Source organism: Theobroma umbraticum, unplaced genomic scaffold, assembly GCF_002168275.2.
Source record: "Theobroma umbraticum cultivar Fairchild unplaced genomic scaffold, ASM216827v3 scaffold_30.0, whole genome shotgun sequence".
NCBI lineage: Eukaryota > Viridiplantae > Streptophyta > Magnoliopsida > Malvales > Malvaceae > Theobroma > Theobroma umbraticum.
In genome coordinates this window covers 4,640,616-4,657,435 of record NW_018397254.1, presented here as the reverse complement: position 1 = coordinate 4,657,435, position 16,820 = coordinate 4,640,616, and the positions used below count along the sequence as shown (strand labels likewise).

General features: G+C 35.4%; 5 protein-coding genes across 5 annotated transcripts in view; 4 read left to right on the top strand and 1 right to left on the bottom strand.

The window, feature by feature from the left end:
* Positions 1–1,194, top strand: part of LOC110415599 (cinnamoyl-CoA reductase-like SNL6) — a 3,387-nt gene extending 2,193 nt beyond the window's left edge. Inside the window, exons 5-6 of the mRNA XM_021427299.2 lie at positions 297–631; positions 870–1,194. Coding sequence (XP_021282974.1) covers positions 297–631; positions 870–966 — 432 coding nt within the window. The 3' untranslated portion in view covers positions 967–1,194. The remainder of the gene's footprint in view (positions 1–296; positions 632–869) is intronic.
* The window catches only part of LOC110424932 (RING/U-box superfamily protein), a 10,745-nt gene extending 3,745 nt beyond the window's left edge, over positions 1–7,000 (top strand). The window contains exon 2 of the mRNA XM_021439648.2: positions 6,031–7,000. Coding sequence (XP_021295323.1) covers positions 6,122–7,000 — 879 coding nt within the window. The 5' untranslated portion in view covers positions 6,031–6,121. The remainder of the gene's footprint in view (positions 1–6,030) is intronic.
* LOC110425879 (Zinc finger (CCCH-type) family protein) lies at positions 2,106–5,288 on the top strand. The gene is made up of 2 exons (XM_021440957.2): positions 2,106–3,735; positions 4,625–5,288. The coding sequence occupies exons 1-2, from the start codon at positions 2,928–2,930 to the stop codon at positions 4,903–4,905; spliced, it is 1,089 nt and encodes a 362-aa protein (XP_021296632.1). The 5' UTR covers positions 2,106–2,927; the 3' UTR covers positions 4,906–5,288.
* A 429-nt stretch (positions 7,001–7,429) lies between the features above and the next one.
* LOC110427101 (replication factor C subunit 3-like) lies at positions 7,430–10,583 on the bottom strand. Its single transcript, XM_089784989.1, is given in 13 exon segments — positions 7,430–7,557; positions 7,560–7,591; positions 7,718–7,812; positions 7,907–7,984; positions 8,059–8,128; positions 8,723–8,818; positions 9,137–9,273; positions 9,365–9,468; positions 9,471–9,542; positions 9,628–9,820; positions 10,055–10,092; positions 10,130–10,235; positions 10,377–10,583. Coding segments are annotated over 13 exon segments (1,356 nt in total).
* Positions 10,584–11,802: 1,219 nt separating this feature from the next.
* Positions 11,803–16,799, top strand: LOC110419536 (transferases, transferring acyl groups). Its single transcript, XM_021432634.2, is given in 17 exon segments — positions 11,803–11,952; positions 11,955–11,973; positions 12,077–12,140; positions 12,213–12,258; positions 12,401–12,534; positions 12,623–12,696; positions 12,833–12,905; positions 13,022–13,111; positions 13,398–13,474; positions 13,676–13,766; positions 14,123–14,249; positions 14,340–14,444; positions 14,898–15,027; positions 15,139–15,190; positions 15,279–15,323; positions 16,214–16,312; positions 16,422–16,799. Coding segments are annotated over 17 exon segments (1,407 nt in total). The 5' UTR covers positions 11,803–11,924; the 3' UTR covers positions 16,575–16,799.
* The last annotated feature ends 21 nt before the right edge of the window (positions 16,800–16,820 follow it).

Genomic DNA, 16,820 nt, shown 5'->3' with positions numbered 1-16,820 from the left:
ACATAAAGTGTTATTTGAAAATAGTTGTGAAAAGAGTTGAATTCTTTTTTTGAAAAGCAATAATAGCTTTCATAACTAGAAAGAACCTACAAAAACTACCCTTAGCACGATAATAGTGCTGGGATACCCTTGTTTGTTGCCCTACATATAAAGAAACATAAATAGTAAGTACCTGGTTGCAAATATAGGTGGAATTTACTCTTATAATTACGCACCTCTCTTTGAACTTTATTACAAATAAATATTGCAATAAATTTAACTTTTGACTTTATAAATGATTAAAAAAAAAAAACCAGTTGTGGGAAGCCCTGTCAAAGACGCTAGCAGAGAAGACGGCGTGGGCGTTGGCAATGGACAGGGGCATCAACATGGTGTCCATCAACGGGGGATTGTTGATGGGGCCTCATCTTTCCATCACGAACCCTTACTTGAAAGGAGCGGCCGAGATGTACGAGGCTGGGACGTTCGTGACGGTCGATCTGAATTTCTTGGTCGATGCCCACATCTGCGTCTTTGAAGATGTTTCATCGTACGGTCGATATTTATGCTTCAACCACGTTATTAATCGACACGAAGATGCTGTTCAGCTCACCCGTTTGCTAACGCCTTCCGCACCTTCCCCCGCTCAGAGGTTAGACTTCTACCTCTGATTAATCAAATTAATAAAATTTAAAGTATATTTTAATGTAATTTTATTTATACTTGTCGAAATTATGTTTATCGGAACTTATGATATTTTAAAATATTATAATTTAATTTTAGTTACTTTTTAATTAATATGGAAGAAAATCAAACTAAAAAAAATTAAAATAAAACTTGAGTGGAATTCGATCATATTGTTGTCATAAAAGATTTCTGGATTTGCGCAGCTACGAGGAAGCTAACATGATCATCCAACAAAAGTTAAGCAACAAGAAGTTGAACAAGTTGCTGGTGGATTTTGAGAGTGAAGCTCTGGAGACTTGAAGACAGAAGCAATGAAACCTTCAATCATGTACTCTTATCTTTCATCAGTCCTCACCCAAATGCAAAAATATTTGATACCACATCTTAATTGGTGGAATTTGCAAATTATCCCCCCACAAATGTAAAAGGGATGTCTCTTGTTTTGGGCCTTAGCTCAGTAATTGGAGACTAGTGGTTGTTTGTTAAGGAATGTTAATGCTATTTCTTGAGTTCCCATTATTTATTCAACTCTCTGTCTGTTTCATTTTAGTAAAATTTACAATATTTGAATAATAATCAACTAACATTTTACAATCATATTGAATTTTCCAAAAGATGACTTATTTTCTTTAAAAATTTTCAATAAAGATGTAAGAAATCTTATCTAAATTTTGTTTACATAAATGAAATTAACAATTTAATTTTCATTATTGCTTGGTTTTCTTTTTACAATTGACTACCACAATCTTGTTGATGTCACCTTTTTTTTTTTACTTCTTTGATATAAGGTTTTGTATTTTTCTAAGGAAAATGAATAACCGATTGGTAATGATTACCTAGAGAATGATTGTAATTGAAATGCAATAATTATGCTTTTATTGATGCCTAAACTTATACTAGTCAATTAGTTATGGTATCCATGCTTACTCTACAAAAAATAAAAATTGATCTTGTAATAATATTTAAAATTTATATTTAATGCATTATCATTGTATAGATTTTAATATATTATCACTTCGTTAATAAATAAATTTAAAAGTAAAAGTTTTCAAAAATAAATATTTATAATTTTTAAAATATTATTTTTAATTTTTTTTAATTTTCATATTAATATATCTATGAAGTGGCATTATGTAATTTAATGATACTATATAAATACTATATATCAATAATACATAAAATATAAATCTTAATTTTTAAAGAAACACGTGGGAAAACAACAAGGATATCAAATTTATTTTTTCATATCGCCTTTAAAAAGAAAAAAATATGTATAATATTTTGTAAGCTCATAGTAACTAAATTAAGGAAAAATAACATCAAAATGTTACTTATTTTTATAAAAATTGAAGAATTAAATTAATAAATTCATTATTGGAACATTTGTAGTTATATGAATTCGCGTATGAAAATTGTAAACCGAGATATTGCATTAATTATTTTCGATAATCAAAAAAGCTTATGAAAATAGGAAAAAAGAAGAAAAAACAATACAGAATTAAGAATTATTTGTTTAAGGAGTGCAATTCAGGGCATGTACCGATAGATTTTTTCCATGAAAATTGCAGAAAGAAAATCACTTTGAAGGGAAGAAAGGGACAAAACATACAGAAAAAGAAAAGGTACGCAAGTTTCCGCATATGGTTTTTACCAGTTCACCTCTTCTCCTAACTTCTTTGATTGCGGAGTTGAACCATTTTTCGCTCTTTTACAGAAAAAGGGGAGTTCTGAAAAATCTTTTTGTGCTTTCTCAATTTCTTCTCTTTATGTTATCTAAATCAAATCCATCTCTAAATTTCATCATCAATTCGGTTCCATATACATAGAAATCTGTTGCTATATTTCGACTTTTGTTATCCTTAATAAATGTCATTTCTCCAACATTTTTTGACTTTCTTTTTTTTCTACATTATCCTATGATATTTTAAGGTTGCAGATCTAACTCCATATCTTTCTACTAATTTATCCTTTTTTTGCATTTCTATCTTTATTTTGATCTATTTAAGCTGTTTTCTTTCTTTCTTTTTGTTATTTTCCTCAAGAAAGTGTTTTTTTTTATCAAATTTAGTTTTTTAGATGTGTAATCAAGTACCCATTTCTCAAGGAAATCATAAAAACTCAGTCTTTAGCTTCGATTTTCATCCAATTCATGTGATTTCAGCTTCTGGGTACATCTTCTTCTTCATGTTTTCTTACTAAAATTAGGGTTTTTTCTTTAAAAAAATTCCCTTGTTGATTACCTTTTTTAAAAAAAAAATAACATGGATTACGGTAGAGAAAATGTAGTTCATGTAATTCCGACAAATGGACCTGAAAGTTGGGTTCCAAATTCGGCAGACCCTTCAGTTTGGGCAACAGAAGAAGATTACCGTGTTTGGAACAACCAAGAAACCTCCACCGACACACCTTCGAACTCCAGCTACGACCAAAGGCAACCTCAATCACGGTCCAATTCGGAACAGCCACCAAATAAGAAATCAAGAAATTCTCAGGAATTAAATTCCCGGTCCAAAGCCATAGGCAAAATGTTTTTCAAGACTAAGCTTTGTTGCAAGTTCAGGGCTGGTACTTGCCCTTATGTTACAAATTGTAACTTTGCTCATAGCATTGAAGAGCTTCGACGCCCACCTCCTAATTGGCAAGAAATAGTGGCCGCCCATGAAGAGGAGAAAGGGATTTTATCGGAGCCAAGAGAGGAATTTCAAATTCCTTCTTTGGGTTCTTCTAGTTTTTCAGGGGAAACACAGAGGTCATATAAAGGAAGGCATTGCAAGAAGTTTTATACAGAGGAAGGGTGTCCTTATGGTGATAATTGCACGTTTTTGCACGATGAGCAGTCGAAGAATCGAGAGAGTGTAGCTATAAGTTTGGGGCCAGGAGGGTATGGTGGTGGCGGAGGAGGATCGGGAGGAGGAGGAGGAGGAGGAGGAGGAGGAGGTGCTGCTGCTGCTCCTGGGAATGGATCGAATTCAAAGCCGTCTAATTGGAAGACTAGGATTTGCAATAAGTGGGAACTTACTGGGTACTGCCCATTTGGAAATAAATGTCATTTTGCTCATGGAGTTGCAGGTATGGTTTTTTGATTGATCGATTAATTAGTTAACGAATTTACTTTTTTTTGAATCCCTTTTCGGTTTTGATTATGGAAAGTAATTATGGTTTTCACTTGTTTATAATTGGTGTTAGATATTTAGTTAATAAACTAGAATGCACATGATTAATTTGTTCAAAGAGCTTATGTAACTGAAAAGCTCCAATTTAAGGAAGAGGGCTGCGATTGTTAAACTCCTATGAGTATGCTGGAATTGTCTGCTTGGTGGATATGCTCCTGTTTAGCTAACTGCCTCTAAGTGGCTAGAACTTTGGGGTTGAGTCTCTCCTGTTGTTATGAAGGCAGCCTAATTCCATTTAAACAACCAGTGATATTTAAGTTTTTTCCTTGACCACAGCCATCCAATTTACTGGTGAGTATCAGGCAAGTTGGATGCTACTCAAAGTGGGACATATGGAAGTCTACCTTCATTTGACTGCTTTCAACCTATGCTCTTATCATGGTAGTATGCACTTGTTAAGTGAGAACCATGAACATGTAGTTCATCCGCTTGTACCCTTTATCCCTTTTCTTGCTTTGGGTGAGTGAGGGCATTTTGTTATCATGCCTTTGAAATTTGAGAACTTTTGTCTTACTTTTACTTTTATATTTGCTTAAATCCAGTGCCCCATTGATGAGGATCTAGCATCTCATGACGCAAGATTAATGCTTTTGTTGTTTTTAGTGGTGCAGAGATGGATGGTTTTTCAGTAATGAGTGTCTTCTGTGCTTTAGCATATGCTATTATATTTTTTTTGCTCAGCATGTGCTATTATATTTGATGGAAACAAACTTTATTTTCAGAGTTGTTCTCCTCTTCCTCTTGCATTTTCATGTGATAGGGATGAATATTTCTTCTTGTTGCAGAATTACACCGATATGGTGGGGGCCTTGTGGAGGCAGAAGCCAAGGATCCTTCTGCTACCCCTCCTGACCCAAAGCAAGGAGGGGTACCTTCAAAAACTCCTGCAGATACTGTGGCTGCATCAGCCCCTACAGTTCCGCTTTCAGATGTTTATCATCTTGGAGTTCCTTCACAGAGGACGTCTCTTGTAATCCAGAGGCCAGGACAAAGAACTCATCAGAAATGGAAGGGTCCGGACAAAATCAGTCGGATATATGGTGACTGGATTGACGATATTGAATAAACCCTGCTCCTTTGGGTACTCAGGGAAAAAAAAAAGGAAAGAAGAGATGGGAGCTGAAATTCTTTGCAGCAAGAAGCTTTTTCCTTGGGAAAGTGAATAATTTAGATATTCCTAGGACAGTAGGGTCATGTACCTTCAGCTTATGCGCTAGGGAAATCTTCTTCTTTGCTCACTGCCAGTTTTTAGTGGATCCCTGGCTTATTGGCATCTCAGCTGCATAAATTTTCACGTATGAATATTCCGTCCCGGGCTTGGGAATATGACGTCTGTATTACTGCTGTAGACTTTCTCCTTTGTATCAAATACTATAACTATTAGATGACACTTTTGATCTGAAAAGAAACTTTATTCCACTTTGCTGAAGTTACCATTTTTGTTCTTAAGCCTCTCTCTTGCGGGAAATATCAGGTTAATTATGCAGTACCAAACTTTTAAGCTGAATTTGGCGGGCATTTAATTTTGTTCATTTGAAGATTGTTTAGGAATCAGGAATCATCTTTTCAGTAGGACTATGGTTTCTGCACTACATCACTGGAAATGGAATTGATCCCCAGCAGCAATCTTTTGTGGCCGGCCGATGGTGTTAGAATGAATCTGAAAAATCGTAAACCCAAAATTAAAAAGAGGGAAAGGAGCTCCGGGAGAATGAACCAGCTTAACATTCAACTAGTTCTAACAGTTCAAACGATGCCAATTGCATCAACAATTTTAAGCTTCCCTGGAATTAATGCCTCCTGTTTTCTTGCAACAGACGGTAATTAAGGAAGAAAACGGTGATTAGGAGGTATAAAAAGAGTAGCTTAGTATACCTCTCCCGTGAAAGCAAGTTTTAAGCTGTGAACTTCTTTAGAAAGGAGGCTTTCACACTTAGCTTGGGCCAGACTGTCCTTAACCAAAGCCACATTTTGTAGTTTACCTTGTCGTTGGGTTAGCAAGAATAGTAAAAGAGCAAGGACACATATTATTCAGACAAAGCTCCACTTCCTTCTCACAAGGACTCGCTCAATAGCCACAATGCTTACCAAGCATCAGCTTTCCAAATTAAGCTTACCACTTTTTGTCATACTCATAACAGACATCGACATGTGTCATTGTTCTAAGACAAAAACAAAGGAAAAATCTATGCAAACAAAATAAAATCTCATTTTCTCTCATCAATGCAAAAACACAAGGCCGGAACGACCTACACTCCGGCCACTGCTACCCTTTTTGTTCAATGTCGACATATTCTCCCTATGCTCAATCACCATCATCAAACTACAACCCGCCAGTACCTATAATTGTAGCTATAATTTTCGTCCTTTTGTTCTTCTTTGGTTTCTTCGCAATATATTTTTTTAGGTGTCTCGTGCACAATCTTGTTGCTTTGTGGAACCGACGGCGTAACCCTTCGGGTGCTGTAGTTGGCACATCAGGTGCAAATATGAGTAATGGCCTTGATCCTGAGCTGATACAAGCTTTCCCAACATTCTCTTATTCCAGTGTCAAAGAGTTTCGTTGCGAAAAGTATGGCCTCGAATGTGCTATTTGCTTGGGAGAGTTCAGCGATGAGGACATGCTTCGCCTTTTGACAATTTGTTGCCATGTTTTCCATAAAGAATGTGTTGATCTTTGGCTTGAATCACATAAAACATGTCCTGTTTGTCGTGGGGAGCTAGATGTGCCTAGGAAATCATTGGAGAAGTCCCCAATACTTGTTCAAAGCAATTCCATGCATGAAATTGGAGCAAATCAAAGCTCAGTACAAGATGCTGTTTGCATTGACATTAAAGAAGATAACAATGAGGAAGTTGATGGGGGAGAAGCTGAAGCACAAGCCTCTTCAAATACAGAAGAACAACATCATAAAGAACGTGACAAGATGGAAAGATTTTCGAGGTCACATTCCACCGGGCACTCCATAGTTAGGACTACAGAAGAGGAGGACAGATACACTCCGAAATTGCTTGACCATGTCAAAATAAAAATTGTAAGGGGACATAAATCTGCAGGAAGTTGTATTGCATTTGGAGATTTTTCAAGCCCTTTGGACTACAAGAATGGGAGTTTTGGTGAAGCATCAGAGACTGGCCGAGAAGACATGGATAAAATATAAGTTTCTAGAGACTGTTTTTCTTCTCCCTTGTTCATAGAAAAGCTCATTTTTGACATGATCTTAGGAAATTCTGAATAGATTTTATTACAAGCATTATGTGACAACCTTCTCAAGTTCTCATGTTTCTTTATAGTTATAGGCGTCCTTATTGAATATTCCATGAACTGATAATTGGCACATTGAAGGTTTCAAAAAACTGTAGGTAGATAGATGTGTGGCCTTTTTCCCAAAGGAGATAATACTGAGAGAACTGATATAAGGAGGATCATTCAATCATAAAACTCTAATTGAAACCAGTGGTCCACATTTGGGTTCATTTATTTATTAGCATTCCACAGAATTCAAACTCATTTCTTCCAGTTATTGCTTCTTAATGTTCTGAAAGAAGAAGAATGAAGTTGCAGATTTTGGTATCTGTATTCCACTTTATTAAGCAATGTCTAGTGATACCTTTCGCAACAATCCAAAAGGTTTCAGGAAGGTCCTTTCTGCGAGCATTGCTTTTGATGAGTTGCACTTGCACCGGTCAGGCTTGATACAAACTGTACTCTTTTGATTTTGCAGTAGCTCATAAACTTTGCTACAAATTCTGTTATCAGGAAAAGGTAATGTTTAGTTCCATGGGGATCAACTGAAGGCATCATATGCTTTACAGCACTATCTATATTGTCCTCGGCTAGGGTTATGCTGAATAAGAAGTAAAACTTTTATTTCCCTTCTATTGCTGCAAAAGAAAACCGAGACATTTTGCGCATTCTGTTGCCTACTGTTTCGTCTTTGTAGCTTAGTTCTGCACTAAAATCTTCATTTGGCTTTGACTTTAATATGCAAAAGAGGGTGTCAGAAAACTGGTATTTTACAGAACAACAAAATAATGGGATCGCAAAATTTTAGTTTATGCTTTACAATTTCCTCGTATAAACTTTCTAAATCCAACTGAGTTTGGCTGTCCGGAACATGCTTTTTCAGCTCTGCCACTAGAGTCTGAAGAAGAGAAACATATTGATTTGGATTGCGAAGTCTAAATTATTCATAAATGGTGGGCAGGAAGATCTTGCACTTAAAACAAATTCTCGACAGATATGGTGCTCCATTAAGCGTAGAACCTTTTTTCTAACAAGAAACAGCCTGCAGTATCAAAGCCAAAGAAGTCAATAAATACGAAAGCAAGAGACATGCATTAATGGTGAAATAATTTTCAATATTGCAACTAATTAACAACAGCAAACTTCATACTTTCAAAGCTCACAAGAAACAGAGGGCAAAACAAGTTTCTCATTTTGGTGTGGCTGGGAATGTAATTTAAATAACTCATCTTCATTGAATTGCATAAATGTGGAGGTTTTGTTGGCGTTTGTACATCAAATATCAAATTTCCTGTTATATAACTTGATTTAGCTGTCTATCTGACTGCTAGAAAGTCATTTTCAAAAGTAAAAATTCTATGGTTAGGAGATGCTAGTATCTGCTTTTCTAATCGTTAGAACCAGTCTAAACAGTAGCATACCCACTAATATAGGTGTTAATGAGAACATCTGTTTTGTTTTATCTTTAGGGGATGTTGGATGCTTTAATATTTGGCTAAGATTGACTTGTCAATCTGCAACACAAACTGATAATTAGAAGTTTCTGTGAACCCGGTCAATTTTTTCTGTGGAAAACATAAGATGCCCTTTGCTGAAGCTTAGTGGTAGGAGCAGAAAATGGTAGTGAACTACTCACATGTTTAGGCTTTGTTCTTCAATGATACTTTGGGCCATTAGTGCAAGCTCATCTTCCCAGCCAGTCATAATTGATTGGCCTTCTTTAAAAGGGTAACTGTAAATACAGCATAGAAGTTATAAAATTAGCTAGAAAGGACAAGAAGAATTTTAGATGGTTTACAGACAAAACTTCAACACCATTCGTTGTATGCTGCACTGGTGACAAGAACATATTATAGTTGACAGACTAAGTTGGCTTCAAAAGTCAGGCTGAGAAACCATTCAGAGTGAAAAACCATCATGGTTAGGGGTTCTTTCACCATAGTAAGACAATTTAAAAGGAATAAATTCTTGGTGCTATTTCTTTTTGATAGAATAATGCAGTTTCACCATGTCAGACTACAGTGGAATGCCTGCACTTTGTTTGACTTACTCTGCGAGCCATGTGGCCTCAAATGAACGAATAGCTTGCCTGAGGCAATGATTGGAATTCTCTGCTATAGTTTGGTACAATGTATGAGGTAATTCAATATCTTCTTGTTTAGCAATGAAGTTTAAGACTCCAACAATCTGCAGAGTAGATCATGGTAAAATTAAGGACTCAAGAAAGAGCTTCAAAAATCAACAGAATCAGCTTCTTGAGATGAAATAGAGAACTTACCTCCTTGTTTGGAGGTGGAGGAAGATGGATAACTCTGCAGAGAGGCTTGAGAATTTGAAGCTTACAGATATCAGAGCAGCAAAATATAACTTTATGCTGACCGGTGAATTTTCTAAGAACCTTCGAATTTGGGGATGAGCATTCTTGGATACTTTTTCTGCCTGGTGGAAAACAATCGCTGCAGAAACAGGTTTGTGCATTAGCTTTAGAAACCTTTAGAGTTTCTTCAGGTTCGGGACAAAAACAATATACACAAACCGCACCTTTGGCATTTACAAGATTGTGCTGCAAGGGTGGTTGCTTTGTTAAAGCATTGTGTGTCTTCTTAATTATTAACAAGGGCACTTCTGTTGCATAACCTCTTATACCAGATTCAGAGAGGTCGACCTCTATGTGTTTAGCAGCTGCTTGTTCTCTTATCTGAATGCTTGATGTTAGCCCTCTTTTTAGTACACTCTTTAACATGAATCACAAAATGATATTAGTACGTGGAATGAAATTTTCAGAATCATGCATGCAGCAAATGTTGGAACCAGGAAATTTGGAAACAAGTAAAACAACTTTTGGCAGCTTTGGTTAGACTTCAGACCAAGGGGCCATTTGACAGTTGAAAGGGAGTTTTCGATCTTTAGATTAAATGATGGGGGAAATACAGTCACAAAATGATGAAACCAAGCTTCCAAAGCTTACCTCCAAATCCAACGTTTGGAGTTCCTCCCTTGTCTGTTAAAAAAAGATAAGCAATCAACACTGAAATTCTTCTATTGATGTCCGGTCCAAAATTTTCTCTAAGCAGTGCTAGAGCCATTGTTCTCTTCCCTATTCCTGGGAATCCATCAATTATTACATGCTTAGCATCTCCAACTGTCACCTGCAAATTCATCAATATGAAGCAACTGTCATTACAATTCCCATACATCTTATCTCAGTATCAAATATCAATCCCTATTCCCTCGGTTCTGTCTAGGTGCCATTTATAATAGTCCATGCACAATCTTGCTAGAGTTTCAACCTTCTCAGCTATTTCTCTGTGGCAGATGAAGTCCTTCAAAGCCTTGGGTTGATAGTTCTCTGCCCAAGTGAATTTCTGCTGCGTTTTGGGAATCTCTTCCTTGGCAACTGAGTCATGAGACTGTCTGGCCTCCTCCGGCTTTCCTGTTTGTAAAAACTCTTCTTTCAATGAACTTGGATCAATCTTCTTCTTGTTCTTCTTGTCCATGTTTGCTTTTGTTATCCAGGAAAAACCTATGCTCAATTTTTTCCTTTATCAATGCTAGGCATTAAGTTGTTTGCTAATGCCATGGTGCTAAATCATCATCCGGGTTCGAAGCACTTCCTCCAAAATTCAAGAGGGTAAAATCATCTTAAATTGAACGTTCAAGGTAATAGGAGAGAGTCAAAATTATAATAAAATTCCCGGTTAGCAGCCTCAGTGTTCTACATCGAGTGGCAGTGTGCTGGTTTAATAATTTCTTAAGAAAGTAGTGGGCGGAGACATCAAAGCATGGTGATAACAAAGAGAACATGGAGAAACAAGCTATGATCCAAACCATGAGAGGAGCTTCTTGGCTACTTCTGGGGAATGGGGGAATATTTTTCTTTGTCATTTTGTACTGAAGGTGACGGACACATATCTAAATCTTAGGACAAACCATCTCAAATCATCAGGAAATGATTTGGGCACTAGCATTTTGTCCTACCATGTGTTTAGCTGCCATGCCGTTGAGAAATAGACAAATTTTTATAGTTATCCAATAGTTATGTTTTTTTTTCCTAGTTTTCTCCTGAGAAATCAGAGACACTATTTGGCTAATGTGTTTCAGCCTCTTCCACAAGGATTCTCACTTAAAATTACATGAAGAATAAAAGAGGGGTTTGGAATTGAATGTTTCTAAAATCTTTAGGTATAAAATTTGGATTTATATTTGATGTACAGTTCAATATATGTATAACATTCATACACTATCACTTAATCATGAAAGGTTATTTCATAAATGCATAAAAGTAAAAATTTAAAATTCATTCAAAATAAATATTTTTAAAATTATTAATATTTATTTTTGAGAATTCCTAATTTTAAAATTTATTTATTACCGGAATGATACCATTTGATTCCCCCATAGTGTATAAAATATATACACTAACGTTACATCAAATATAGACCCATAAAATTTAAGGTTAATCTCATCCTAATCTAATCCTTATCTCCAATAGAGATTTGAGAAGCTGATTAATAATGAATTTGGGTGTCATTTTGGGCCTATCTCAGTACAGACTATTCAGGCTACTTTTGGCCTTTAGGCTTTTTCCAAGTTTGTCCCTTGTTTTCCCCGTTACGGGTTTATGGCCCATGGTTTGCAGTTAGCAGGCTAAGTCGGTCAAGTTTCGGTTACAAAACAGCGGGCCATCTAACCCGATTACCAAAACCTCAAACTACAATAAAAAAAAAAACCCAACACAAATCTTAGCGGTTTTCTTCGACGTTTACTTCTCTTTTCCTTCGGTTTTTCTTGATTCCAGGCAACACGAACGCGCATTCTGATTTTAAAACGTTTCGTCGATGGATTCACTACCAATATCTTTCAATCCAACAAGCACCTCAAAGAACAGTTACTCCCTCTCTCTCTCTCTCTCTGAGTTTTCTTCATTCTCCCTTTTCCTTCTTTGATTTAATAATAAATCCTAAATTTGTTTTTAAACCCTAACCTACAGATTCGTCAGCAATTTGACGGGATCGTCGATGCTAGAAATCTCCGCGCTGTTGACCACTGTCCCTGTAAGTTTTTAACACTTCAATTCCTTTTATTTATTTATTTCTCTAATAATTTTTTTTATTTTTTGCATTCAGATTCTAGTACTTTTACGGCAGTCCATCTGTTCTCAAGCCCTAACTGGTAAATTTATCGATTCTTCGACTTTTTTTTTTTTGCAAACTATTCTTAAATGTATTTTGTAAAATAACAAAGTGCAGAGAAATTCAAAAGTTTTTGCCATTCTACATTTCATATGAGCTTATTTATGAATATGTTTCAACAGATGGTGATACCAAAGAGACCTCTTTAAAGAAAAATGATAGTGCAATGGTTGCTTTTAAGAATTTAAAGGCTTACCTAGCCACATTAGTTATGGATTTTGTCTTCATTGTTCTTCCCACACTTTTACTTTTCACTGTAAGTATTCCCAACAAGCATTCGAAACATTTTGTTGGAATCCCAGAATTTCACTTTTGATTAACGCAAGAGTTATTACATATGATAGGTTCTAGCTGAGTGGATCTATGTATGGATGATTTTGTTATCGTTGTTACTGATTTTCGTTATTGCAGGCAAAAGGTAGAACTTGTATGCCACATGTACTTGTTACTTTTGCTGTCATTAATCATTTTTCCATGGGGAACTCATGGAGGTGGCATATATAAGTTTCTGTCTTTGATTTAAAAGTATATTAACTCAAAACCTCGTAATACAGATCTCCTTTTTCGCCTTACTTGGAAGGACCTAAATCTTTTAGGATGAGCATATCATCATATAGGGTTGCTATGGTTAGTGTCTTACCTACTTTGGTACTCTTTATATTGTTGTCTATTGAAGCATTTATCTTTCATTTGTGTTAACTTTTTTTGAATAGAATAAATGTTGAGTGGGAAAATTGTTGCAGATGTTTGTTACATGCTTGTGTATCTTGGCTGTTGACTTCAGAATATTTCCTAGAGAATTTGCTAAGACTGAGACTTATGGTACTAGCTTGGTAAGATATTGTCAAGCTATATCCTGTAATTGGTCCTTAATAATTTTCTTTCAATCTCTTCCTTATTATATCTTTCTTTGCTACCAATTTAGCATTAAGTAGATTGTAGTTCTTCTATAAAGGGAAAAGTCACGTTAACATTTTCATTCATAAAACTTTTGTTGTTATTGATCATACATAAAACTTTTGTTTGTATTTGCAGTATAACTTTTTGTTATTATCCTGGTGGCTAGCAATCTGAAAATTTTATTAAGTAATGTTAGTAAACCTTCCATAATTTCGTCAGATGGACCTTGGAGTTGGCTCGTTTGTACTAGTGAATTCAATTGTTTCACGACAAGCACGAAATGTCTCATCGTCAATGTGAGTTATCCTTTGAAATAGTTTTCCTGATGTTGGTATTAACTTGTTATGTATAATGCATATCATTTTAAATTTTTTTCTTCTAAGCATATGTTTATAACTGTGATGTCACAATTTTTGTTTTTGAGTTTGCAGTATATCTATATTAGGTATATGCTATGTCAGATTTATGTTGCACTAATTTTCTTAATGCTTCTGAAGGGATTGGTGGAAGGCAGCCCTTAAATCTACGAGTCCACTACTACTGCTAGGATTTGCGAGACTTGTATCTACAATGAGTGTGGACTATCAGGTAGAATATATTTCTTCATTCTTGACTTTTTGTAATCATAGTCGTTTGCAATGGCATATGATAAGTAGTTTTCCACACCTGCTTACTTCATATAAAGAATGGCATGTATCATCTTTACATGCTTTTGAGTGAAACAGATGGGATTCTGCAAGATGTGTAAATACATACTACAAACCTGTTTTTATCCACAAGCGCAATCCCATCTATATTTATTCAAACATTTTGCATAATAATTGTAGTATTTATACAAACTGGTTTGAGTTAATGATGTCTTTTTGAATGTTCACAATTCAACCATTCACCTGGTGATGATTATTACATGATTCTTTTTTTTTAATTCCATTTCTCCCTTGCAGGTACATGTGGGGGAATATGGAGTACACTGGAATTTCTTTTTCACACTTGCTGGTGTATCTATCCTTACATCCACAGTTAATGTTCCCTCAAAATATTCTGGAATTCTTGGTTCATTAATTTTAGTTGGTATACCTTTCTATTGATCAAGTTTGTTGATATTTCTGGTAAATTCTGTTTGATTCTTCCTGTACAATAACTCGGCTTTCTAATTCGCAGGGTACCAAAGTTGGTTGAGTAATGGGTTAAATGTGTATCTGCTTTCTAACAAAAGGGGAATGGATATCATAAGCAGAAACAAGGAGGGAATTTTTAGCATATTTGGTGAGGATAATTAGAAATATACCTTATGGTTTGTTGGTATAAGCTTTATTGTAGTTTTTGTTTGCATTGGCAATTTTAGTCTTAGCTATGTTGTTTGTAAGATTCCTGTGATCCCAACTCCTGAGCAAAAATAACAAACTGTATTTGTTGCATGATGAGGTTGATCTTTGATTCAAATCTCACCAAAAAAAAAAGCTTGTATTAATTTGAGGGAAATTGGAAATGATGGAAAAGGGAATTTCCTAGATTAATTTTAATAACATTTATTCCATTGGAGATCTGTGTCTTCTTGACTTGTTCCACAAAATAATAGATTGTTCATTGTTCTATTCATCTAAAGAGAGAAAAATGGTTTTGCAATCTGTGCAATCCCTCTGATTTTTTTTTTGTACTGCTTGTCAGCACGTCATCTATGCAATGTTTTGTGAAGTAATTATTTGTTGTCGTTCCCAGGATACTGGGGTATGTATCTTATTGGTGTTCAGGTGGGCTACTACCTCTTCTTTGGAAATCATTCCTCTGTCATGCTGAGAAGCAACAATGGAACACGAATTAGAGTCTGGCTTCTTTCTATTTTGTTTTGGTATGTACTAACTCACACATGATTTTTGTTACCCCAATATTGGTGTGTTCATTCCCAACAAATTGATTGCTCATAAGGTGACGTGATCAATTTCCACAATGTCTGTTGCAGGGTTCTAACTGTGCTTCTAGACAGGCATGTTGAAAGAATTTCACGTAGAATGGTAGGATATATTTATAATGAGATTTACTATTTTATAGAACTATTTTTGCAATTAAAAATCATGAAAGCACTTGATGCAATTTCTGCAGTGCAACCTGCCTTATGTTACTTGGGTGCTGGCTCAAAATCTGCAGGTTATTCTTATTTCCTCCATTATTTAAATATTTCAAGAATTTAATGGCAATGTTCATCATCTTATGTATTATTAAGCTCATGACATATAGAAGCTGTCATTGATTTTTTTGATTTAACATATATAAGGTCAGGACTTAATTATTTACAGAATAATTTAATGTTTATCTTTCTTTATGTAGTTGCATTTTTAGTTGTGATTGGGCACTTAACTGAACTATTGGTTTCTTAGTGTAATATCTCTTTTCACATAACATGGAATCTCAAAATTTACAGCTCTAGTATGGTTTTTGTGTTTAAAAAGAGGCTTGGCTGATGGTTCAATGTATTATTTATGTCAACTACTTGTTTGAGTGAAAAAAGGAAGGGCATTCTTTGACTTTGAGCAATTTTCCCCCTTCTCTTAAGAAATGTATAATTAGACAGTGCTGTGAAACTTAGTTGGACATGTCTACGTCTATGTGTTGTGCAGAAATGGTGAGACTTTGAGGAAAATTTTTTTGTTTTGGCTTAGTGCTCCTCATCCCAACATTGATAGGAATCACAGAATCAAGTATCAACCATGACATGGATAGAAATTTTTCAGTCCAAATTATCCACATTTGTTCTCTCAAGAGGAGAACTTCATTCTTCGGAAAGTTGTTACCCAAACTGAGCCAATGTCAATTTACCTCCTTTTGTGTCTTTGATATAATCCTCTAACAGATATGCAATTAATCATGAAAGAGAACTGAAACGCTTGCTGAGGTTTCACATTAATTATGAGACTTTACAAATCCAAATAATAGAAATATATCCTGGTTATTTTGAATTGTGATGGATGTTTATAGTTTTAATATTATCCATAGTCACATGTAGTGCATGGCTAACAAAAAGTTTACCCTTGTTTCAGCTTTTAGCAATACTAATGCTTTCTAATTATGTCCCTGGGAGCAAAATTTCAGCTCTTGAAAAGGCATTTGACCGGAATTTATTGGCTTCCTTTCTGCTGGTAAAGGAAACATCCTTTCTTTCACTCACTTGTGTGCTAATAAAATCATCATCTTTCTCGCCAGGCTCAAAGAAATAACAAAACAGGTTTTCTTGCTTTATTTATGCAGGCTAATGTGCTCACAGGACTGGTAAACTTGTTTGTGGATACGCTGTTTGCCTCCTCAGTATCAGCTCTTCTAATCCTGATTTCCTATGCTTTGACTTTGTCTGTTGTCATTGGAATAGTAGATTTTTATGGTGTTAGGTTAAAATTTTGGTAGGGCGACCACCGTTGTATCTGTTCAAAATGTTTTATGAAAGCTATAATGAATTAATTCGGTTTCGTTGTGCATTTGAAACAAACCAAAAATTCATGGTTGATATGGTCTCCCTATCCAATGCTACTCTGTTGACTGATTATTGATATTATGGTCCCTTTAAAGGCCAAGCATGCCCATGATCAAACACATGGAAACGCACATGCATGCCCATGTCATATTGTGAATGTATATGCCCAGGTGGCACAT

Excerpts from the sequence above, each read along its gene's own strand:
- LOC110425879 (XM_021440957.2), top strand. The coding sequence starts at position 2,928 with ATGGATTACGGTAGAGAAAATGTAGTTCATGTAATTCCGACAAATGGA. Across the intron at positions 3,736-4,624 it reads TTTTGCTCATGGAGTTGCAG|AATTACACCGATATGGTGGG; the intron begins GTATGGTTTTTT and ends TTCTTGTTGCAG.